This window comes from Vombatus ursinus, unplaced genomic scaffold (assembly GCF_900497805.2).
Source record: "Vombatus ursinus unplaced genomic scaffold, bare-nosed wombat genome assembly UNPS02014804.1, whole genome shotgun sequence".
NCBI classification, from domain to species: domain Eukaryota; kingdom Metazoa; phylum Chordata; class Mammalia; order Diprotodontia; family Vombatidae; genus Vombatus; species Vombatus ursinus.
The window spans coordinates 13,877,474-13,901,165 of record NW_020954582.1 but is presented as its reverse complement, the minus strand read 5'-3'; the positions used below and the strand labels follow the sequence as shown (position 1 = coordinate 13,901,165).

General features: G+C 42.8%; 1 protein-coding gene across 1 annotated transcript in view; it reads left to right on the top strand.

Annotated features, from left to right (window-relative positions):
- CACHD1 (cache domain containing 1) overlaps positions 1 to 23,692 on the top strand; it is a 248,537-nt gene that overhangs the window by 197,924 nt on the left and 26,921 nt on the right. The window contains exons 13-18 of the mRNA XM_027873998.1: positions 2,583 to 2,706; positions 4,113 to 4,230; positions 10,175 to 10,343; positions 12,764 to 12,906; positions 13,604 to 13,785; positions 15,822 to 15,932. Coding sequence (XP_027729799.1) covers positions 2,583 to 2,706; positions 4,113 to 4,230; positions 10,175 to 10,343; positions 12,764 to 12,906; positions 13,604 to 13,785; positions 15,822 to 15,932 — 847 coding nt within the window. The remainder of the gene's footprint in view (positions 1 to 2,582; positions 2,707 to 4,112; positions 4,231 to 10,174; positions 10,344 to 12,763; positions 12,907 to 13,603; positions 13,786 to 15,821; positions 15,933 to 23,692) is intronic.

Below are 23,692 nucleotides of genomic sequence, written 5' to 3'. Positions count from 1 at the left end.
TCACTTGGGACAAGGATTCTTAACTTTGGGGGGTGGGGTATGGACCCTTTGGTAGTCTGTTGAAACTTACGGACTCCTTTTCAGAATCATGTTTTCGATGCATAAAATAAAATACATAGGATTATAAAGAAAACCATTTACATAGAAAATTTTTTTTTAAAAATTAAGTTCATAGAGCCCAAGGAAAGAGCCCCTAACTCAAATGATCATATATCAATAACTATACCTTAGATACCCCTTTTTGTAAATGAGGAAACTGAGGCCCAGAGAAATTGGGTGTTTTGCCCAGAATCACACAATTGGTAAATGCCTGAGATGAGATTTGAAACAGGTCTTTCTAACTCCAAACATTATGGTCCTCTCTGCTATCCCATAAGGCCTCTCCTGTATTATTGTTGTTGGTTTTTTTTGGGGGGGGGGTGAGAAGGGTGTGTGTGCGAGGCAATTGGGGTTAAGTGGCTTGCCCAGGGCCACACAGGTAGTGTCAAGTGTCTGAGGCTGAATTTGAGCTCAGGTCCTTCTGACTCCAGGGCTGGTGTGCTGTCTACTGCTTCACCTTGTTTTCCCCTGTATTATTGTTGTATTATAGTTCTCATCGTTTCAGTCTTATCATTTAACAAGATTGGAAGTTTTGTGAACTCAGGGACTGTGTCTTAACTAGTGTCTCTTCTGACATCTATTACTGTGCTGTGATTGGGGTAGGCATTTAACAAATGGGTGCTGAATGAAGGCTTGCTAAGAGAGCAGTGTCTCTGGGTGGGCACATTCTCATCTGAAATTTCTTCTGAATTGGAAAACAGAAGCTCACCTTGGGCCACTCCCTAAAGGGCTAAGTGAAGTGGTTTACCAGCAGAGTATCAGAGGTAGAAAAATGCCGAGAACGTAAGCTCAGAGAGCCAGAGCTGGATAAGACCTTACAAGGCAGCTGGGCCTACTCCCACATTTTACAGATGAGGAAACTGAAGCATGAGGTGACGAAATGATTTACCCAGGATCACACAGGGGATGCATGTCACAGGCATGATTTTAACACCAGACCTTTGATTATAAAGCCACTGTACCAGAAAATCCCCTGCTGGCTTCCTCTTTCAGCCAAGAGAAGTCCCAGCTGAAGTGTAAGAATTTAGAAATGGGGGAAGGTAGCCCCTAGGGACTCTCAAACCATCACACCCCATCACTTTTCTGACTGGGTTGTACCTCACCCCTTCCCCATGTTTTCTCACGGTGCATCACATTTCATCCACAGACTTGTTTGGGTTAGGTTCTCTATTTTGGCACTGATACATTACCTTCCTCACCTAAGTACACTGGACCTACAAAGAGTTATAAAATAATAATAATAATACATTGATACAGTTATAAAAATACATGATACAGTTATTTAAAAAAAAAAAACCTTTTAAGACCCACCTCAGGTCAGGGGAGTATGGCGAGAAATGCCTTCTCCTGTTACAAGGAGACACCTAACCACCCTTCCCCCCACCCTCTGCCTTCCCTGCTGTGCTAACAGTTCTATTACTCACAGCCTGTGGCCTGCCTGCCGTGATGTAGGGTTTTTTATTTGTCAGTGACAGGGGATCTTAAGTCAGGAGGAAAATTTAATACATTTAATGCAAAAGTAGTTGGACTAGTTCTGTCCAAAGGCAGTTTAATTAAGGGAATGAAATGCAATAATGATAATAACTTGGAGAATAAATATTCATGGATTTCCTGCAGTGAGAGGCAGATAGGGAATACTTGTACCATCAGGGAATTGGACAGAAGGAGAACTTGGCAAAAGGTAGAGCCAGATCAGTCTTCCTAGTGTTTGGGCTTTTTTTTTTTCTAAGCTTATTAGATCCTAGGCTTGCATTATTACTTTATCACAGATTTATGGCCTTAAGGATTTAAGTGATCTCTGGGATTTTTAAAAGGATAAACAGGGGATGGGAGCAAACATTAAAAGCTCACTAAATGCCAAGAACCATTAAGTGCATTACAATTATTAACTCATTTGATCCTCACAATAATCTTAAGAGGCAGGTGCTATTGGTATCTCCATTTTACAGATGTGGAAACTGAAGCAGAGGTTAAGTGACTTACCCAGGGTGACACAGCTAGTAAGCGTCTGAGGCTAGATTTGAATTCGGGTCTCCTGATTCCAGTCACAGCATTCTATCCCATGTGCCACCTAGCTGCCTAGGCACAATACCTTCAAAATTCTATTGGAGAGAGAGCCTGAGCAGATTTTAGCATGGCCAAGAAGAATCCTTTGGTCCTTGACAAAATTTTTTTCCACTTTGTACCCTAGGGTCTACCATGGTACCTGGTACAGAATAGGTGCTTTAATAAATGCTTTTTGGGTATGTGATTAATTGATTGGCACTAAGCCTGTGTGGTTTGTGTTATCATTATTAATCACAAATGACATTTACGCAAGTTGAAGTTAAAAACACTATATAGACAGTATCACATTTGGGCTTCTCAACAAACCCTCAATCTTAGGGGGGAGGGGAAGAATCCCAATATACACAGATCAGTCCATGCAAAGTGTGCCCAAAGTCATTTCTACTGCTATATTTCTTGATTGTTTCTTATTCCAGGCTACACCCTTATGCATCCATCACTGACAAGGCCTTACTTATTGGCGGAGCCCCCTCTTCACACTGACATCATCCATTATGAAAACATCCCCAAGTTCGAGTTGGTTAGGCAGAATATTCTAAGGTAAGGAAAAGCCGATGGTCCTGAAGTTTTCTCAGGGAAAAGACCCAAATGTGTCGTATGCATGAATGTTATTAATGTTCACAGTGACTAAAATAACAGAAAAGAAAATGACCCCACAGGTCATCAGAGCTCAGATCGATGCAGTGAAAAGCTTGGGCTCCTGAGAACCGATGGGGAAACACGGTTGTTTTCCCCCACTACATAGAGAGGGCACTGGACTTTGGTACAGAATGGGGCATGCACTGTCAGGCATGGCCAATGTACTTTGCTTAAATGAAGGGAGGGTTCTGAGTGGATGTGTGGGCTTGAGAAATGACATTGATATTTTCAGGTTATCAATAGAACTTAAAAATAAACAACCTGCATTGTTATAATGAAAATGCAGTATGGTAATTGCTATATTTTCCTCCTTGAATGTGGCCAAAAGTTTGGGAATCCAACTATTCTGTTTACTATTACTTAGCAAGTATATTGTAGGAAGATGAGCAAGAAAAGAAAGTTTCTGTCAAGCAAATCCTCTATTCACATCAGCTCCCACTGTTAAATCAGATGGGCATTGTCACAAAAAGCCCCGCCCCCGGTAGAATGAGTAGAAAAATGCCACTAGGGAAGGGATTAAGTTGGTGGAAGACTGAGCATCGTGGGTCTTAGGAAAAAAATAGTTTTTGTTGTTCTTCAGTTGTTTCTGACTCTTTGTAACCCCATTTCTGGTTTTCTTGCAAAGAACTAGAACAGTTTGGCCATTTCCTTCTTCAGCTCATTTTCCGGGTGAAGACCTGAATCAGACAGGGTGAAGTGTTTGCCCAGAGTCTCACGGCTAGGAAGGATCTGAGGCCAGACTGAACTCAGGAAGAGGAGTCTTCATGATCCCCAGCCCAGTGCTCTATCCACTGCACCACCTAGCTGCCCCAGAAATAACCAGAGGGATACATATCACAGCTGGGCGCCATCTTCCCTCCTTCATTGGACCATATGATCTAGAGTTTGAGCTGGAAGGGACCTTCAGGGTCCCCTAGTCCAATTCCCTCATTTAACTGCCCTAAAGAGGTTGCATGGGGTCACAGCAATGAAGAAATTTCCCCCAGTTGGGAAGCCCCATTGAGGCAGAGCAGAGAGCCGGACGCAGAAAGATGCCTCTATGAGGTGGCTGGTTAGAATCCACTGACCGGTTGTTAATTCCTACTGGAGGAAAGGAGAATGAGGGAAATGGTATTTTCCACGCAAAACAAATAGGATGGCCGCCTTTGCTGAATTTCAACAGCCCATTATCTCCTTCCTAAGTGAGGATCCCCAGTGTTTAAAAAACATCGGGAGGGGGTTGTGGACTCACAGCTTCTTCCCTATCTTTAATTAAATGCTTAATTTTATCTTTTGCCTGAAGTACTTAATTCTTTTTGTCCATGTAGCCTCCCTCTAGGCAGTCAGATTATTACAGTGCCGGTGAACTCATCACTGTCTTGGCATATAAACAAACTGCGAGAAACTGGAAAAGAAGCATATAATGTCAGCTACGCCTGGAAGATGGTGAGTGTGTGGGGGAGGAGGGGAAGGAAGACAGAAGGGGGGAGGCATACTGCGTGTGCTTCAGGCACCAGGCTTTGGCAGAGCCCGTGATGGGGTTTGAAGTAAATGGACCAGCTGCTACTTCCTGCTTTCAAGTCTTAATAGCCTATCGCCAATGTTGGGCGTAGGGCGCCATCTTTGTTGTTACTATTGCCGTTGCTGTATAATCTCCTTGTGGGCAGGAGCTGTTGGTCTTTGGTCTTTGTATCTCTAGCGCTTAACACAGTTTGTGGCACATAGTAGGTGCTTAAGAAACGCTTAAGGAACGATTGATTGTTGAATGAATGAATAAATAAATGAGTGTAGGGATGGTTTCATTTTTTCATGTCTCTGTATGTATCCCCAATACCAAGTGCATAGAAAGTGCTTGATAAATGCTTGATGAATGATGTATAATATCCAGTTATTATGTAAGTAATAACTGGTAGACACAGCTTGGCACCTCTGATAGTCATGGAGCCAGGAAGACATGGACATGTGTTGAGCCCTGCCTTGGACACTGAATTACTCTATGACCCTTAACGCCCATTTGTCCTCTGGCAGTTTTCTAGGACTTGACTATTCTTTTTTGTTTGTTTGTTTGTTTATTTGGTAAGGCAATTGGGCTTAAGTGACTTGCCCAGGGTCACACAGCTAGTAAGTGTCAAGTTTCTGAGGCAGGATTTGAACTTAGATCCTCCTGACTTCAAGGCTGGAGCTCTATCCACTGCATCACCTAGCTGCCCCCAGACTTAACTATTCTTATAGATGGGCTGTAATGTAATTGCTGAAGGTAGTTTCCACACTAGAACTCCTTCATGCATTTGAGTAATAATAACTGTTACTTTTGTAGACTTCAAAGGTTTTAAAGCAGTTTACATACATTAACACCATAGCACAGTGCTGCGGTGAGTGGATGTGAGGCGATTGATTGAACTTCATGTCAACCCTATGAGTTAATTAGCACAGGTATTGTTATTCCCATTCTCTAGCTGAGGAGAATGAGGCCCAGACACATTCAGTGACTTGCCTAGGATCACACAGCTATGAGGTATCATAGAATTACTAAATTTTAGATGTGAAGGGAGGTTTCCAGGCATCCAGACTAATCCACACACAAAAAGAATCCCCACTATAACATACCCAGCAAGTGGCCATCCACCCTCTCCTTGGAGGTCTCCAAAGAGGAGCACCCATCACCTCTGGAGAGCCTTTCTCCACTGGGACAGCTGTCATCAATCCCCCATTGGCCCCTGGCAGATTTCCCGCCCCCGTCCCCACCATGCTTGTTCTGCCTTCTGGGACCAAACAGGACGAGTGAAATCCTTCCACATGAGAACCCTCCTGGGATTTGAACACAGTTCTCACATCTCTCCCCAGGCTAAATATGCCCCGGGGAAGCCAGGGGAGGCCAAGAGACAGTTTCTCCTTCCCATGATGGCCCTTCATGTACTTGAAAGCAGCTGTCCTATCTGCCCCAAGCTGAGACTTCTCCAGGCTAAACATGTTCATTTCTTTCTGGTTACCCTCATTTGCCATCAACTTGAGGTTCTGCATCATCATCCTCATTACCTTCCTCTGGGCACTCTCAAGATTCTTAGTGTCTTTCTTAGCAGAGGGTACCTAGAATTGAACCCAGTATTGCAGATGAGGCCTGACAAGGGCAGAGGACAATGGGACCCTCACCTTTCCCTGTTCCTGAAAGCTCTACCTTCTCCTAATACACCCCAAACTCCCAGGAACATGTTCTGCAGCCAGTCCTTCCACTGACTCAAAGTGAGCTTGTAGTCCACTAAAACCCCCAGATCTTTTTCAGATCTACAGCTTCTACCCACACCTTGTTTGGATAATAATAAGAAAATAATAGCAACTGGCATTTATGCAGTTATTATTAAAAGAACTTTGTGTACATAGGTGTCTTTGGATCCTCTCGACAAACCTAAAAGGTCAGTATTGCAGGTATCTCCATATTTCCAATGAGGAAACTGAAGGCCAGAATGGTGACAGGCTGCAGACATTTACTAAGCACTAACTCTATGAGTCAGACACTATGTTAAGCACTGATGATACAAATATAAGCCCAAAGATAAATAGTGCCTGACCTCAAGGAGTTTATATTCTAATGGGAAAAGTTGTTGTTCAGTCATTTCAGTCCAGTCTGACTCTTGGTAACCCCATTTATGGGGTTTTCTTGGCAAAGACACTGCAGTGGTTTGCCATTTCCTCCTCCAGCTCATTTTGCAGATGAGGAAACTGAGGCAAACAGTTAAGTGACTTGGCCAGGATCACACAGCTAGTACCTGTCTAAGGCCAGATTTGGACTCAGGAAAAGGAGGCTTCCTGACTCCAGGCCGGTGCCCTATCCATTTTGCCACCTAACTGCCCCCAATTTAGTATTATGACAAATTAATTAGGTATTCCATTGTAGAGGGGGAAAGGGGTGCTGTCACACTTTGTGAATGTGACTCTCCTACATTCTCCCCACTCCCTGTGGTCACAGAGGCCAACTCTGCTTTCATGCCTTCTAAGGCAAGGGATCAACTTGTCTACAATTCTCCCATTTGACAGATGAAACTGAAGTGGAAGATTAAGAAGGAAAAAATGTTCAGCTTCTTAAAAAGAAAAAAAAAATTCTCTCTATCCATTAGCAAGAAAAAATGGACTTTGAGCTGTCTAACTTAATTTGTGAACAAATCTGAACACTTAAATCGAGCTCAGGATAAAGGAATGTTGCTACATGAGAAGTCAGGCAGATTTAGCTTACATCTGGAATAATTGACTGAGGGTCTGTGCCAGAAAACGTAGCGGGTACTGGTGGGTTATGGGAGGCATTTAAATGAGGTAACCTTACGACGGATAGGTAGACAGACAGACAGACAGACTAACAGATAAATAGATAGATATAGATATATACACATATGTAAGCTCATATATAGTACATGTATATGTATTATATCTATCTATATATATAAACACATACATATATGTGTATACATACATAATATGTACATATATAAACTCATATATTGTGTATATATATACACGTGTAAACTCATATTGTATATATACACACACAGACATATAAATTCGTATGTTATATGTATGTGTGTGTGTGTGTGTGTGTGTGTGTGTGTGTGTGTGTGTGTAAGTAAAACTGTGAGATTAAGTTATTGGCTTGAAAAGCATAAGGGTGCCATGTAACCAAAGCCCCTCTGAATGGACTGGAAAAAGTGGGGATGCTGAATCCTAGGGATGGATTTGCTATCTGGAGCCCTCCTAGTTAGAATTCTGGTTTTAAATCTGATGGCCCAGGCATAGTTTCCTCCAGGACATCCAGCAAATGGAAAACTTAGTGAAGCAAGGAGGCTGTCCAATCACAGGCCACCCTCCTGGTGATGTCACAAAACTTTGTTACAATGTTACACAGTAAATTTGTTAACAAACTTACTTCTTGTTAGTAGGTGGCTTAGTGGATAGTCAGGAAGACCTGAGTTCAAATCCAGCTTTAGATACTTAGTTGCTATGTGACCCTGGTCACCTAACCTCTTCTGCCTCAGTTTCCTCATCTGCAAGATGGGGACAGTAATAGCACCTATTTCCCAGGGTTGTTTCAAGGATAAAATAAAACAGTATTTTTAAAGTGCTTTGTAACTGAAAGTGCTGTGTAGGTGCCAGCAATTCTTATTCCAAGGAAGGTTAGTATCTGACATTAACCTAGCATTTTAATGTTTTCAAGATGTTTTATCCAGGATTACAAGACAAAACATCCAGAGGTGGAAGAGACCTCGGAGGCCATCTAATCCAATTCTCGCATTTTACAGATAGGGAAACTGAGGCTATGAGAGGTTGAGTGACTTGGGCCTGGGTCCTACAGGTAACACATTTCAGAGGCAGGATTTGAACCCAGGGCCTTTGAATATAGATCACTGCCTGGACGCACGGTCTCGTTAGATCCCCTCCACAAGCAGGAGTAGCGCCCCTTTATAGATGAGGTTCAGAGAAGGCAGGAAAATCACCTTGAGGGGTGGTCCTCTTCCTGCCCTGGACTGTCACCGAATCTCAAGTCTGGGAAGTATCCAGTTTGCCAGTCTCTGAACAACACACGCTTCTACAGACCTCCAGATGGGGCCGTTCAGGTGTCTCTCAAAGGAGATCCTGGCTTAAGGGAAAGCCCGGCTAAACAGAGTCACTAGACCCAAGTTTGAACCCCAGCGCTGCCCTTAACTAGCTGTGGGACCTTGGCTGGGTTTACTCCTCTAGGCCTCGGTTTCCTTATCTGTAAAGTGAAGAAGCTAGAAGAGGTGACCTCTACAGCCTCTTCCACACTGACAAAAACAAAATCAAGCTTCCATTTAGAGGACCCCCCCATCCCCAGAGAATGAGGTGAAGCATGGACTTGGAGTCAGAGGGACAGAGGGCACATTCATTCTACTGTTCCATTATCACTGCAGATGAGCAGACTGAGGGCCAAACAGAAAGGTTTAGCAGCTTGCTGAAGATCCCACAGGCACTAATGGAAGATTTGGGATTCGCGCCTTGGTCCTCTGGTTCCAAACCCGCTGGTTTTTCTGTTGTCTTACGTGATAGTTTTGCTCAGATTTGGTTTTGGTTCCTTTGTTAATGTTATTCATTTATGACATTTTGTAGACGAGGCCCAGATGTGGGCAGTCACCACGGTAGGGTGATCCTCCCGTAAAACCCCCTTATTTTTAGAGATCATGAGATTGAGACCCAGAAGGGGCCTTAGAGATCTTCATTTTGGAATAAATTGGGTTGAGCCACACATCTGGTTTGAAACCAAAACCTTTCATTGTCTCTCCCCAACTCCCAGAGCCTTCCCTAATTGTGTCCTTGAAGTGTGTGCCCTGCTCATCACCACTCACGTACAAAGTGTGAGCCAGGTGGCAAGCGGAGAGACAGGGAGTTGGGCCTGGGAGCTTAAGACGGTGCTTTTCATTGGACTGGAGGAGGATGCTTGGTCCCAGCCAGTCACAAGTGGGGTGAAGGGACTGAGCTAGGGAGAAACACCAGTGACAAACCTTAGCTAAAGCTTCCCAGTGGTTTCATACCTGCCTGGATTTGGGGATTGATTTCCTCTCACTCCACCCAATCCTTCCCCCAAACTGTATTTCCAAAGCAAATTGTTGTTGTTTTTTCCCAATTCTACCCCACTGGTAGCCTCTTTTAATATGGGAAATCAGGAATGGACCATGGTACCTGTCCCCTTAACATTCTCTCAAGCTATTTTCTAAGTCTTCTCTCTTCATCATGTAAATAATAATAATAATTGATATGTTATAGTACTTTAAGATTTGCAAAGCATTTTACAGCCCTTCATTCACTTGATCCCAACAACCCTGTAAGAATAATAATAATCCACATTTCTATGGCGCTTTAAGTTTTGCAAAGTATCTTCTACATATTATCTTGTTCAATCCTTGTAACAACCGTGGGATGTAGGTGCTATTATTAAGCCATTATGCATATGAGGAAACTGTGGTTCAGTGAGGTTGTGCATGACCCAGGGTCATACAGCTTCTAAGTGTAGGATTTGAACTCTGGACATTCTGACTCCAAGTCCATCGCCCTACCCATCATGTCTAGTTTTTGGTATACTGTTGTATTTGATCTTCACAAACACCTTGTGAGGTAGGTGGGACAATTATTCCTATTTCACAGATGAGAAAACTGAGGCACAGGAAGGTTTAAATGGTTTGCTCAGCTAGTAAATGGGGATTTTGAATCTGGGTCCCCTCGCCTTCAAGACCAGGGCTCTGTCCATGCTGCCAGAGACCTTTCTTCCCTGACTTCTTCCCGTACCCTCTCCTAGGAAAGGGGAGCCAACCACATGGAAAACACGCCGCCTGGCCACCTTTCCACTGCGGCTGCAGCCTCCCTGATCTTGTGTCTTTGGCCTTGCTTTCAGGTGCAGGACACCTCCTTCATCCTGTGCATCGTAGTGATCCAGCCGGAGGTGCCTGTCAGGCAGCTGAAGAACCTGAACACAGTACCCAGCAGCAAGCTGCTCTACCATCGGCTGGACCTGCTGGGCCAGCCCAGTGCTTGCCTCCATTTCAAGCAGCTCTCTACCCTAGGTAATGCCCATGGAGGCTTCCAGCTTCTACAAGTGCTCCTTTCAACAAACCGTCATGGAGGATGTGCCGTGAGCAGAGCTCAGGAGATGATATTCCCTGTTTCCTTCCTGCTTTTCTCTGCCAGAGATACTCAACAAGTGTTTATTGATCAGATCATAGTATTAGAATCACAAAGGGACTTCAAAGGTTGTCTCCAGGAACTCCTTCTCTTGTTGGTAGTGGTGGTAGTGATGGCGGTAGTGGTATTCAGTCTTTTCAGTCATGTCTGACTCTTCATGACCGCATTTGGGGCTTTCTTGGCAGAGATACAAGAGTGGTTTGCCATTTCCTTCTCCAGTTCATTTCACAGATAAGGATACTGAGGCAAACATGGTGAAGTGACTTGCCCAGGGTCACACGGCTAGTTGACATCTGAGGCCAGATTTGAACTCAGATCTTCCTGACTCCAAGCCCAGCGTTCTATTCACTGTACCACCCAGCTGCCCCTTCTTATCTTAGAGATGAACTGAGGCCCAGAGAGATGAAGTGACTTTGTAAAATTTTACATAAGGAATAAAAGCATCTAGTCCAATCTTCTCATTTTACAGATGAGGAAATTGAGGCCTAGAGAGGTAAAGTAGTTTGTGTATTGTTACACAAAGCAATAAGATCATAAATCACGTTCTGATAGATTTACAGGTACAAGCAGCCTTGGAGGTCATCAAATTCAATGCCCTCATTTTTCAGGGAAGGAAACTGAGGCTCATGGACCTCAGGTGTCTTATTCCAGGTCTCACAGGGAATCAAGTCTTGGCTTTGCCCACCAAAGACCAAGCTCTTCCAATGTGACAATCCATCTCCCACTTCCGAGATTTTTCATAGACTCCCTCCCTTCTTAGCCCTAACCTCTTAGAATGCCAAACTCCTTTCCAGTCATGTGCTCGCTCCTTGTCAAAATATCCTGCAGCATATGTGTGCTGATCTGTTTACATACAGCAGCCCTCCCCTCATCTCAGAGAATGCAAACATCCTTTGTTTTTATATACCCAGAGGCTCACTCGGTACCTCGCACATAGTAGATGCTCAATAAAGGCTTGTTGCCCTGGATCGAATGTGCTGATTTTGTTGGGATATTTTCATTTTAGAAAAAAAATCTTCCACCAAAATCTTCCTCAGGTGCCATGTCTGGGAGTGGTGGTGCCTCTCAGTTCTCCCAACCCACGCTGGCATGGCATGAGCTCTGACTGGTTCTCTCCTGGGAAGGGCTGAGGCAGGCCCAATATTGGAGGAGCAGCTTCCTAAGTGCACAAAGTTCCATCACTAGTTGGACAAGAAGGTGATCCAACTCGTAGCCATGGTGGTTCTGAAAGACCATTGACCAAGATGTGATCTGCGTTGGCAGAGACTAATGGAATCCCGTGGGTGGAATCCCTGACCCTGGAAGGCTGGAAAAAGAAAGAAAGAAGCTGATCCAGCAGGGCTTCCTTGGAGCAGGAGGCAGCACCGCACAGTCAGCTAGTTAGTCAAACGACAACCATTTAGGAAATACTCCAAGCAGATGCCTAGCTGCATTAATAAAGGGTGTTTCCTCACCAGGCTCTTTACTGAGCACCTGGGACACAAAGACAAAAAGCCCCTCAAGGGCTTACACTCTACCAGAGGTGACAGCACATTCATAGATGAATAAATAAGGAATGTATTTTTAAAATACAATGATTGAGGAAAGGAAAGGAATAAGCACTTATTAAGTGCCTACTATGTGCCAAACACTGTTAGGCACTTTAACTAATATTATCTCATTTGATAAAAAGGAGGGAGGAAGACTTAAGAACTGGGTGGTTAGAGAAGGTAGCAGCCTTCTCTGAGCCTCTCAGCCCTAAACTGAGCCCTGAATGGATCTAGGGATTCTAAAAGGCAAAGGTGCAAAGAAAACTATGCCCCATGGGGGAAGACAGAAAATACCACTTAAGGTGGTTTTTAGAAGGTATGTAAGAATTTGACCATCTGTTAGCTGTGGAGAGCAGATTCCAGGAGGAGGGAACTGTATGGGCAAAAACACGGAGATAGAAAAATAATGGGTGGGAAAAGTATTCTGGGGATGGTCAGTAGTTCAGTTTGATAGTTGTATAGGATTCTTTTTATTATTATTATTAATTTTATTTTTAGGCAATTGGGGTTAAGTGAGTTGCCCAGGGTCACACAGCTAGTAAGTGTCAAGTGTTTGGTCTGAGGCTGGATTTGAACTCAGGTCCTCCTGACTCCAAGACCAGTGCTCTATCCACTGCACCACCTAGCTGCCCAGTGTATAGGATTCTTAAAGGGGGCGGGATAGGAGATTATACTTAAATACAACAGCAAATGGACTGAGTGACTCTTGAGTCTTCAAGATTTGAATGAAAATTCAGTGGATCTTAATTCTTTCTTTTATGGGCATCTTTCAGAAAGTCCCACAGTTATGCTATCTGCAGGCAGTTTTTCTTCCCCCTATGAGCATCTGAGTCAGCCAGAGACCAAGCGCATGGTAGAACACTACACCGCCTACCTGAGTGACAACACCCGGCTCATCGCTAACCCTGGCCTGAAAGTAAGCACTGGTCTATGGATTGTTTAGGGATGCACATTCCTGGGGGTGGCCTCGAAGCCTGAGGCAGTGATCCTGCAGTGTGGGAACTCTGGGCCCAGGCCATGCCCCTCAGCTGGAGGGATGATGGCAGACAGCATATGACTTGGCCACAGCTGATCAGTGGGGACCCTTCTGATGGATTAGGAAACCCTGCAGACTCGCTAAAGAATCTTTCTCAGGCTTCAGATGCACCATAGGTTTTCAAGGGAGGAGAAAGGGGGAGAGTGGAGTGTGAAACAGAGGGCAGTAAAGTCTTTGGAGGGCCTCACTTTCCCAGGGGAAAGATGTGAAGCATCCCTGCTGTCTGTAGTTAGGGAAAGATGATCCAAACTCTCAAAAAAGCAAAGACAAGAATTTTTTTTTCTTTTTTAATGAGATGACAAGTAGCTTTTTCCTTCTCTTATATGGCCCAGTCCTAGAGAGGACTAACTTTGGGCTATGTTTATTTTGCCTGAAATATATTTTATCTATAATCAGTCTTTGTTTCCTTCAAGTTTGGCTGTATCCATCTGGTGTGAGATGGCTTTAAAGAAGTAATTGGGTTTGGATTCTCTGTGCTGGGTCTTTGGGAAACCCTGCCAGCAGCTTACTATCTTCTTTTTTTTTTTTAATGTGAGTCTTAAAGGATCCCTGCTATGTCCCCCGCTTTGTCTCACAGTTCTCTGTCAGAAATGAAGTAATGGCTACCAGTCACGTCACAGATGAATGGATGACACAAATGGAAATGAGTAGCCTGAATACTTACATTGTCCGCCGTTACATAGCAACGCCCAATGGAGTCCTCAGAATTTATCCCGGCTCACTCATGGACAAAGCATTTGATCCCACTAGGAGACAATGGTAAGTTTCAGGGGTTCCATGATCAGAGGGTCCCTCCCCCCCATTTCTTGAGAGACATTAGACAGATACAAAATAAAACACCCCGAGTGATTTACCTTAAAGGAAGAGATTGATGGCAGTAAAAAAAATGTTTCGAATAGATATTTTTAATGTATCATTAACGGAAGCTTTAGTATTTCTCTCTGTGGTTGAAGTTGCTCTGCCTTATCTCTTCACCAACATTTCCAGGCTTCAAATGTCTATATTTATTCTCCACAACATATTTCAATTCAAACCATATTTTTAAAGTTCTTCCTTTAGGTTGCTATTACTGGTGGCCAATTGTATTGATACTTTTTGTGGATACTTCTCTGTAATGGATCTAGATGAAATTCACAGTACCCAGTCTGTGTAACAGATATCACTAGGGGCCATGCTACATAGCAGAAGTTAACAGAAGCCAGTCTCTATAGCTGAAATTAGCAACACTGTCAAATTAGTTCAAATTAAAAGAACCCAGTTATCATAGTAGAAATTAACAGAACCTAGTCTATACAGCTGAAATTAGCAAAACTGTCAAATTAGCTGAAATTAACAAAACCCAGTTATTGTAGATGAAATTAATAGAACTCAGTCTCTGGAGCTGAAATTAATAGATCTGTCAAAATAGCTAAAATGAATAGAACCCAGTTATTATAGCTGGATTAACAGAACCCAGTTATCATAGCTGTAGTTAACAGAACTCAGTCTGTATAGATGAAATTAACAGAACCCAAGTCTTTATAGGTGAAATTAATAGAACTCAGTCTCTGTAGCTGAAATTAACAGAATTGTCAGCATAGTTGAAATGAACGGTCTTTATAGCTAAAATTAATAGAACTCTGTCTGTATAGAGTAATAGAATCATCAGTATACCTGGAATTAACTGAGCCCAGTTTGCATATCTTGAATTAGCAAATCCCAGTTCCCAGTGCTTAGCCTCGCCAAGAGATCATTCTGGCTCAGACACGGGTTAAGATTGTCCCTACAACTCAAAAATGCCCTCTTCCATCTGGCCATTGTTCCTGCAAGTAATGGCAAAAGCTAATCTGTGGAGGCTGCAGGCAGATTCTGTAGCAGACAAACAGGATGGATAAACTCCTTTGGGAACTGGTCCTTCCTAGCCTTTCATCCTTTTCTATAGGTGGCAAATGCTTGAGTTTTTTTTTTTAACCTGGTCATTCCTTTTTTTTCCCTTTACCTGACTTCCTTCTATTTATAAAACAGTAGCTTCTTCTGTAACTTGCAGCTCTCCCTTCCTTTTAGAGAAGTGTGGGGCTCAGGCTGCCTTTTGTTTTAAAAGAAGGAACTTCAGAGCCTCCTGACCCATAGAGAAGGGAAAAGTCAGAATGTGGGACAATCAAAAGGTTTGACAACATTTTTAAAGGCAAGACCCAATAACCCTTTTGTACCTTAGGATACCAGAGGTGAGATTTATAACCAGTTTAAGTAGGGACAAGAATTCCACTCTAAAAGCCTTAGAATTTCCATGAAATACTAAAAGCAATCTTTACTGAGGCAATTTTTGTATCAAAAGCATTTGTATTCTATGTGTATTTTTTTTTTCACAGACAATGGCTTTATCCATAGACTTAGAAACTGTTGAAATCAAGATTTTGTATTTTTGAGTCCTTGATGATATATGTTTATTATCTCAAAAATACTTTACACATAGGTTTATTATCTTTGTAAGGAGACTGATGTCACTTGGTTTGAATAAGACCTTTGTTACATAGCACCTATGTGACTTTGGATAAGTCACATAATTTCCTTGGGCCTCAGTTTCCTCATCTGTAAAATGAGGAGTTGAGGTCAATGACCTCAGCAGTCCCCTCTAGCTTCTTTTATCCCATGAAGTTAAAATTAACATTTCATGTGTCTAATAACACACATTTTCACTTAAAGAATATTTATTACATATCTTTGATCATCTGGGAGCACTGTACTGTAAGTGTGTTTCAAAGTTCAGAAACTTTGGAGAGCATGAATATGCTATGCCTTCTCTTGGTTTCTCTTAGGTATCTGCATGCAGTGGCTAACCCTGGGTTGATTTCTCTGACCGGTCCATACTTGGATGTTGGAGGAGCCGGCTATGTGGTTACAATCAGTCACACAGTTCATTCTTCCAGGTAACACTTTCATTTCTGGGACATTTTTTAGCCTGCCAAAAAGACCCTTTGGAAATCGGTACTAAATGAATGAGGGCTTCTTATTTAAATACAAGAAACCAGTGAAAAACATGAAAACCAAGGCAGTAGTCTTAAACTGGAGCAAGGCAAGAGATATGGGGAGTCATGAAGGGTTAGGGTCTAACATAGGAAATCAGAGAAGAGGCACCGGGCAGACATGCCAACTGCTACTGGTGTGACCCTGTTGAAGTCATTTACCCTTAAGTTCCTCACCTATAAAATGAGGGGACTGGAGTTCAGGAATTTTTAACCTCTTTTGGAAAGGAAGGAAGGAAAGAAAAAGAAGGAAGGAAGGAAGGAAGAAATTCTATTGAAATAAAGACATAATTTTTTACAGCCAACTTCACAGACCCCCTGAAATCTATGCCCCCCCCATTGAGGGTCTATACCCCTTAGGTTAAGCAGCTCTAGACCAGATGACCCTAATATCCCTTCTAGCTCTAAATCTGTGATCCTTTGAATGGGCGATTTCTAAAGGAAATAAAATTATCGAGTGGAGAGGAAAAAGAGTATCCTCATGCCTGGAACTTTCCGGAATTCCTAGAACTCCTTGGGGAGTTGAAGGAGCACTGGAATTAGTGTATGAGGACCTGGTTTCTCATTCTAGCTTTGTCACTTATTTTAGGTTTGAGGTCTTGAGCAAGTCACTTAAACTTTCTGAGTCTTAGTTCCCTCATCTGTAAAATGGGATGTTAATGAATGAATACATAAGTGCTTAATAAATGTTTGTTAACTTAAAGCACTTATTAAGCACCTACTGTGTGCCAGGCACTGGGTATAGAAATACAAAGAAGGAAACCATTCCTGATCTCAAGAATCTTACATTCTATCAGGGGAGACAACCCCTAAATAAATAAGTATAGAAAAAAAATACAGGATGGCGTCCAAGGGGAGACGTCAGTAGTAGTGGGGGAATCAGGAAAGGCTTCATGTAGAAGGTCAATCTCAAGTTGTCTCTTGAAGGGACGAGAGGGATTCTGTGGTATGGAAATGAGGAGAGAGGGTGTTCAAGGCATGAGGTGCCAGTGCAAAGGTATGAAGGCAGAGGTAGAAGGTCTTGTCTGATGAATAGAGAGGCTAGTCCAGTTGGAGGGGAAGTCATGTCCACTGAGGCTGGAAAGATAGTTGGGGATGGACTGTGAAGGACTTTAAACATTCAACAGAGGAGCTTATGTTTTAACATGGTGGCGGTAGGGAATCCCTGGAGTGCATCAAATACAGGAGTGACCTAGTCAGGCTTGTAAATAATAATAATAACAGTCTCACATTTATGTGGCACTTAAAGGCTTGCAAAGGACTTTACTCATTTTATTCTCTCAACAGCCCTGGGAATTGGGTACCGTTGTGATCTCCATTTTACATATGAGGAAACTAAGGCAAACAGAGGTTAAGTGGCTTGCCCAGAATCAGCACTTTGGCAGAAGTGTGTAGAACAAACTGGTTCAAGGAGAGACTGGAGGAAGAAAAGCCAATCAGAAGACCACTCAAATAGGTGTGGGTTTGAATGAATCGGTGACTGGGTGAGAAGAGAATAGCAGGAGTCAGATACCAGAGGCTACAAGATGGCACAGCTCACTGTGTATGTTGTGTGAGGGAGAGTCGGGAGTCAGGGATGGTTCTGAACTCCAATGTATGAAGCCCTGTGCTAAGTGTTGAGGATACAAAGAAAGGCAGTCCCTCCCCTTGGGGAGCGTAGTCTAATGGAGGAGATAACATGCTAGTACAAAGGTGATTATCCCCATTTTACACATGAAGAAACTGAGTCTGAGAGACTAAGCAACCTGCTTGTGGTCATGTGGTTGTAGGTGTCTGGGGCTTAATTTGAATTCACATTTCCTGATTCCAGTACAGCCTTCCTCACTCTCCTATTCCACCTCTCTCTGTTTCCGTAAGCAGCCTTGGTGTATATTTCCCATTTGGATACACAAGCTTTGTGGGGAAAATTACTTAAGATTACTGACAAATTAGGTTTTGAGCTTATAGCATATAAGCAAAAGTTATCTATGCAGACACAAACATGAAGGACATTTTGGGTGGAGATCTAAAGATAAACAGGCCAGGAAGACAGGCTGTTCTAATCCTTTAATTATATGGATAGATATTCCACCCACCCCCCAGTGCCTGGAAAGCACCCTGAGCTGAATAGCACCATGAGCCTCCCTTTGGTTTCAGGGAACACTGAGCACCAAATAACCCGTCTGCAATATTCCTGTGTAAGTCTCTGTAGGTCCCTCTGCCCCCCGACTCTTCATTTGTAAAATGAGGGGCCAGCAGCCCCTTCCCACTGCCCATTGAGGCTGCCTGCATTTTCTCTGACTGTCCTCCAGGCCTGGCAGGCTCCTTCCTCATTCCTGACTCCTGGCTTCCTTCAAAGCTCAGCTCAAATCCTACCTGCTGCATAGAAGCCCAGCCCAGTTCTCACTGTGAATGCCTTCCTTCTGAGACTAGCTCCAGCTTATCCTGTACAGATCCTGTCGCCGCCATTAGACTGTGAGCCCTTACAAGACTGTTTTTGCCTTTCCTTGTATCTCTAAGGCTTAGTACAGTGCCTGGCACACAGTAGGCACTTAATCAATGGTAATTGACTTGATTTTATGATTTACAGTAGGCACAACTCTTACTGAAGAGTAGATAGATATTGAAATAAAAATAGATAGAAATATAGATGGATAAGTAAAAGAGAGAGATGGTAAGAAGGAATGAAAGAAGCATTTATTAGGTGTCTATTATATACTAGGTCCTATGCTAAGCCCTTTACAAATATTAACTCATTTGATTCATACAACAACCCAGGGAAGGAGGTGCTGTTATTATCACCATTTTACAGTTGAGGAAGTGGAAGCTTGTCTATAATCACGCAGCTAGGAGGTGTCTGTGGCCAGATTTCAACTCAGGTGTCCCAGAATCCAGGCCCGGCACTCTATCCATTTCTCCACCTAGCCACCTCTAAATAAAGAGATGTATGGAGAAAGGGGGAGAGAAAGAGAGAGAGGGAGAGAGAGAGAGAGAGAGAGAGAGAGAGAGAGAGAGAGAGAGAGAGAGATGATCTATAATGTGGCAGCTATGTGCCAGGTTCTGTGCTAAATATTTATTTTTTTAATCAGACTCATGATTTCATCAGTGTTGATATTTTCTGATGAGTAATTCTCTTTTCTAGAACAAATGAGCAGCTTTTCTGTAATTTACATTTTTGGAAAAGTTCCTGGTGCAGTGACTTGCCCAGGATCACACAGCCTCTGGGGTAGAGCCCCTGCCTCTAAAGGTTCCTCTCTAGCCTCTCTCCCATGCTGCCTCTCACACACCATAATATTTCATAAGTAAAATTATAAACACTCTTTCAGAACAGATTCCACCAACCAGCCCACTGCCAGCGTTAGCTGCCATCTGCTATGTGGGCACCAGCTAGCACCTTACAATGAGCCTCATCCCCCCCAACTGTACATTCGAGGCAGTTAGAGACACATGTTAAAGCCAGCAATCCCCCTGGTGTTTGATCACCCTTGAATGACTGAAGATCTCATGCTCCTAGCCATGTTCCCCATTGCCAAGATCTTGGTCTACTCACCCCTGTCCTCTGGATAACTGGAGACATTACCATACTATAGTCTAAGCTCTGCCAGCTCAGGTCACAAGAGGTAGTGTCTTCTTTCCAAGGAAGAGATCACTTTTGCAGCAAAGAAGTCCTGCCCTATTTGTAACAGAAAGCTGACTCCCCAGTTCCCTCAATGTGATTCATGGACATCCTATCCATTTCCTATTTGTGTTTGAAATTTCTTCCCTCTGGGTGGGAGCTATTTGAATGTGTAACCTTAGAAGTGCAAGGCTTTACAAATTATTTCAGGGATAGGTAAGAACAAGACAGTGGGATTCAGGCTACCTCACATCAAACCCACCTCTGCCTGTATTCTAGCTTACATCTTCATGCTAATCAGTGTCTTAGCATCAATTAGCATTCTAACAGCTAGGTGCGTAGAGCACTGGATCTGGAGTTGGGAAGACTCATCTTCCTGAGTTCAGATCTGGCCTCAGACACATATTACCTATGTGATCCTGAGCAAATCATTTCACCCTGTTTGTCTCAATTTTCTCATCTGTTAAATGAACCGGAGAAGCAAATGGTGAACCACTCCAGTATCATTGCCAAGAAAACCCCAAACAGGGTCACAGAGAGTTGGACATAATTAAAAAACAACTGAACAACAACGTTTGGAAGCAGTGTTGATTCCATAACGTGTGTTATCCTTATCCTGGGAATTTTTATTTTTATTATTTGGAGTTTGGTAGAGTTATGAGGTTGTGCAATCACTGATTAAGAGACTGGTCAGGCATCCATTTTGCATGGAGAAGGAACATGGCTGCATTTTATCTTTGGAGCAGAAAAGTCAGTTTGTCTCCACTGAGATCTTCTTCCACAGTTGCTAAGGTAACAGCATATCTGAAATGCAGGTTAAAAAACAGGAATGTGAAGCATATGAATGTATACCATGTGGTTTACGACTGCTCTTTGTCATGACAATAAATCACGTAGTCTTATATTGGAAGGAAACCTCTAACCCCCAGCCTCAGAGTGGAATATCTAGGGATAGGGAGTAGACCCATTGGTAAAGGGGATTCCCAATGTGAAATTTCACTCAGCCCCTTTTCAGCAATGTAGAGGCTCAGAGAGTTGCTTAGATCCCTAAGAGGTGGTGACTTACCCAGAGTCACACAACCAATACGTGTCATTTTCCTCATTTTGAGACCAACTCTCTATTCCCCTAAGGAACTTTTTTCATTTTGTTGATTACAACAGATTCATCATCATATGACTGGGTAGAGGGGAGAAAGAGAGAGAGAGAGAGAGAGAGAGAGAGAGAGAGAGAAGAGAGAGGAAGAGGAGGAGAGACTTTTGAATTAAGTAGAACTGAAAACATAAGTCAACCCCAGAAATCTGATAGTATTTGAATTGTGTTTTTAATTAGGTACACCTTCACAGTCTATCAACTAGAAAAATGCAACCCAATCAAGGCTGTGAGGAAAGTGAAACAACAGTTCCCTGCTTGACCCTGTGCTGTTTAACAATTTTATCAATTACTTTTATGAAGGCATAGATAAACACGTCATCATATTTGCAGACAATGCTGGGAGGGAACATTAACACATATGGTGACAGAGTCAGGATGTGAAATGATCTTGACAGCCTACATTGTTGGGCAGAACTTAATAAGATGAAATATAATAGGGGTCGATTGACCACTGAACAAGCATTTGTTAAGTGCCTGCTGTATACTAGGCACTGGAGATGCAGATATAAAGAATGAAACCATCTCTACTCTCACGGAGTTTACCTTCTCTTTGGGGAGGCAGAATGTCTGTGTCTGTGTCTATATGTATGTGTCTGTATAAACAGAATATAAAATAAATATATGGTAGTTAAACACAAAACAGGGAGGAAACTCACAGTTGGGGGGGATCAATGTAGTCTTATACTTTGGTCTGAAAAATCAGCTTCACAAATAAAAGATGGGAGAGGCATGGCTAGACAGTATTTTGCTTGAAAACATTCATAGATTCAAAGATTTCAGAGTTAGAAGGGAGCCTAGGTTTAATCCATGCATTCTTTATTTTGCTCATGAGGAAACAGATGAGGAAGCTTGAGTTAGTTCAAGTCAGTAGTATGATGAGGTAACCAAAAGAGTTCATGTGTGATTGCAGGTTGCTTTAAGAGAATTAAACCATCCATGTAGAAAGAGGTAGGATCCTGCTGGACTCTGCCCTCACCAGATCTCATCTGCAGCATCGTGCTCAGTCTCAGGCACCATGCTGAGACAGGAGGTTGACAAATTGAAGTGTCCAGAGGATCGGAACCATGATGTGTCGATCCAGTCAATAAGCATTTACTGAGCACCTCCTCTGTACCAGACCCTAAGTCCATAAGGTCCTCAAAGGATGGAGGGGCACTTTCCAGGGACAATGAATGACATTCTTGTTCAGGACTCAGGCTGTACTTGGCAGCCACTAATGTGTCTTCCAATTTTGAATTTCTGTGATTCTGTGATATTGACATACTTTGCATCACACTGGAACCTTGGTAGAGCAGAATAAAGTTCTTTTTAGGACCCTCAATGTCAGGCCCCTCCCAAGGGAGGCTATTTACCTAATAAGAATAACTTTCCATAAGCACCGCATGAGAAACAAATCACTTCTTCTCTCTGGGTCTCAGTTTTCTCATCTGTAAAATGCAGGGATTGGATTAGTTAATATCCTTGTAAATTCTATGATCTCATGAATCCAAAGGGCGGCATTTATATGAAGACTAATATATTGAGTGTCCCAAAATTCTTAGCAAAATCTCAATAGCTTTGAAACTGCACTAAGACTTTTGGGACACCCTGTTTTCATTCACTCTTCCATCTGAAGTGAGATCAAGCTAGATAATAATTGCACAGTGCCTGACACGTATTTAAATGTTTGCTAGTATTAGCTATTACTGTTAACTGTCATTTTTATCTAGAGGTTTCAATAGTTAAAAGGAACCATAAACACCAGTTATAACCAGAAGGGGGCAGTAGACCTACATGGAAAATCAGATTTCAAGGACAAGCTCCCATTTAGTGCACCATTTAGAAGATCTCACATTAGGAGGAAGGCCCTTGTGAAACTCACGCTATTGGTTTTTCTGAGTCTTAGTCTACAGGGCTTTGTTTTCATTTTTTGTCGTCATTGTTCTGTAAAAGTATGTCCTCAAAAATATGCTAAGTAAAAGCAGGGATGCTCTAGTCCTAGGGCCAAGCCCATGGCAGGGAGAGATCTCAAAGGGTGTCTAAAAAAGGGAGGGGTGTACAGATGAGCATTTAGGTGCCTCTCTCTGATTCTCCAAAGAAAATGAGGCACCCCCCCAAAGTATATAAAGAAGCACACTAGAGTTTGAATCTCACCTCAAACACTTCGTAGATCTCTGATCCTGGGAAAGTGATTCAATCTGTGCCTCAATTTGCTCACCTTTAAAATGGGGATAAGCACTGCAGCTCCTTCTCAGGATTTCCAAGAGGATCCTACGAGATAATGGATATAAAGTGAGGCGGTTTTGGTTTTTTTGCTATGTAAAAGGAGTTGTTGTTATATGCTATGCACGCTGGGGTGGTAGGAGGTTGGCACATAGATAGGATCCACATTGGGAAGGCCTCTGACAGTTGAGTGCATCCAGGGGAGAGTAGCTGAGATGGTGAGAGTGCTGGAGACCTTGCCAAGTCAGGCTCAGTCAAATGAACTGTGGGTGTTTGGCCTGGGGAAGAGGAGGCAGGGGGGTCCTAAGAGCTAGCTTTCGATACTGAAGGGCTGTCATATTGAAGAAGGGCTTGGCTTATTCTGCTCAGCCCCAAGAGGGTCTTCCCAGAAGCCATGGGTGAAACTACAGATGAGTACATCTGGACTTCACTTATGCTCAAAGCAAGGAAAACCTGCCTTGGGATGGAGGGAACTTCTGTGTATCTATAGATAGAATATCTATCTATCTATCTACCCATCTACCTATTTGTCTCCATCTGTCTATCTATCTACCCATCTATCTGCTAGTCTATCTATCTACCCATCTATCTGCTAGTCTATCTATCTTTCTGTCTATCTGTCTGTCTGTCTATCTATCTATAGATAGAATATCTATCATCTATCTATCTATCTATCTATCTATCTATCTATCTATCTATCTATCTATCTATCTA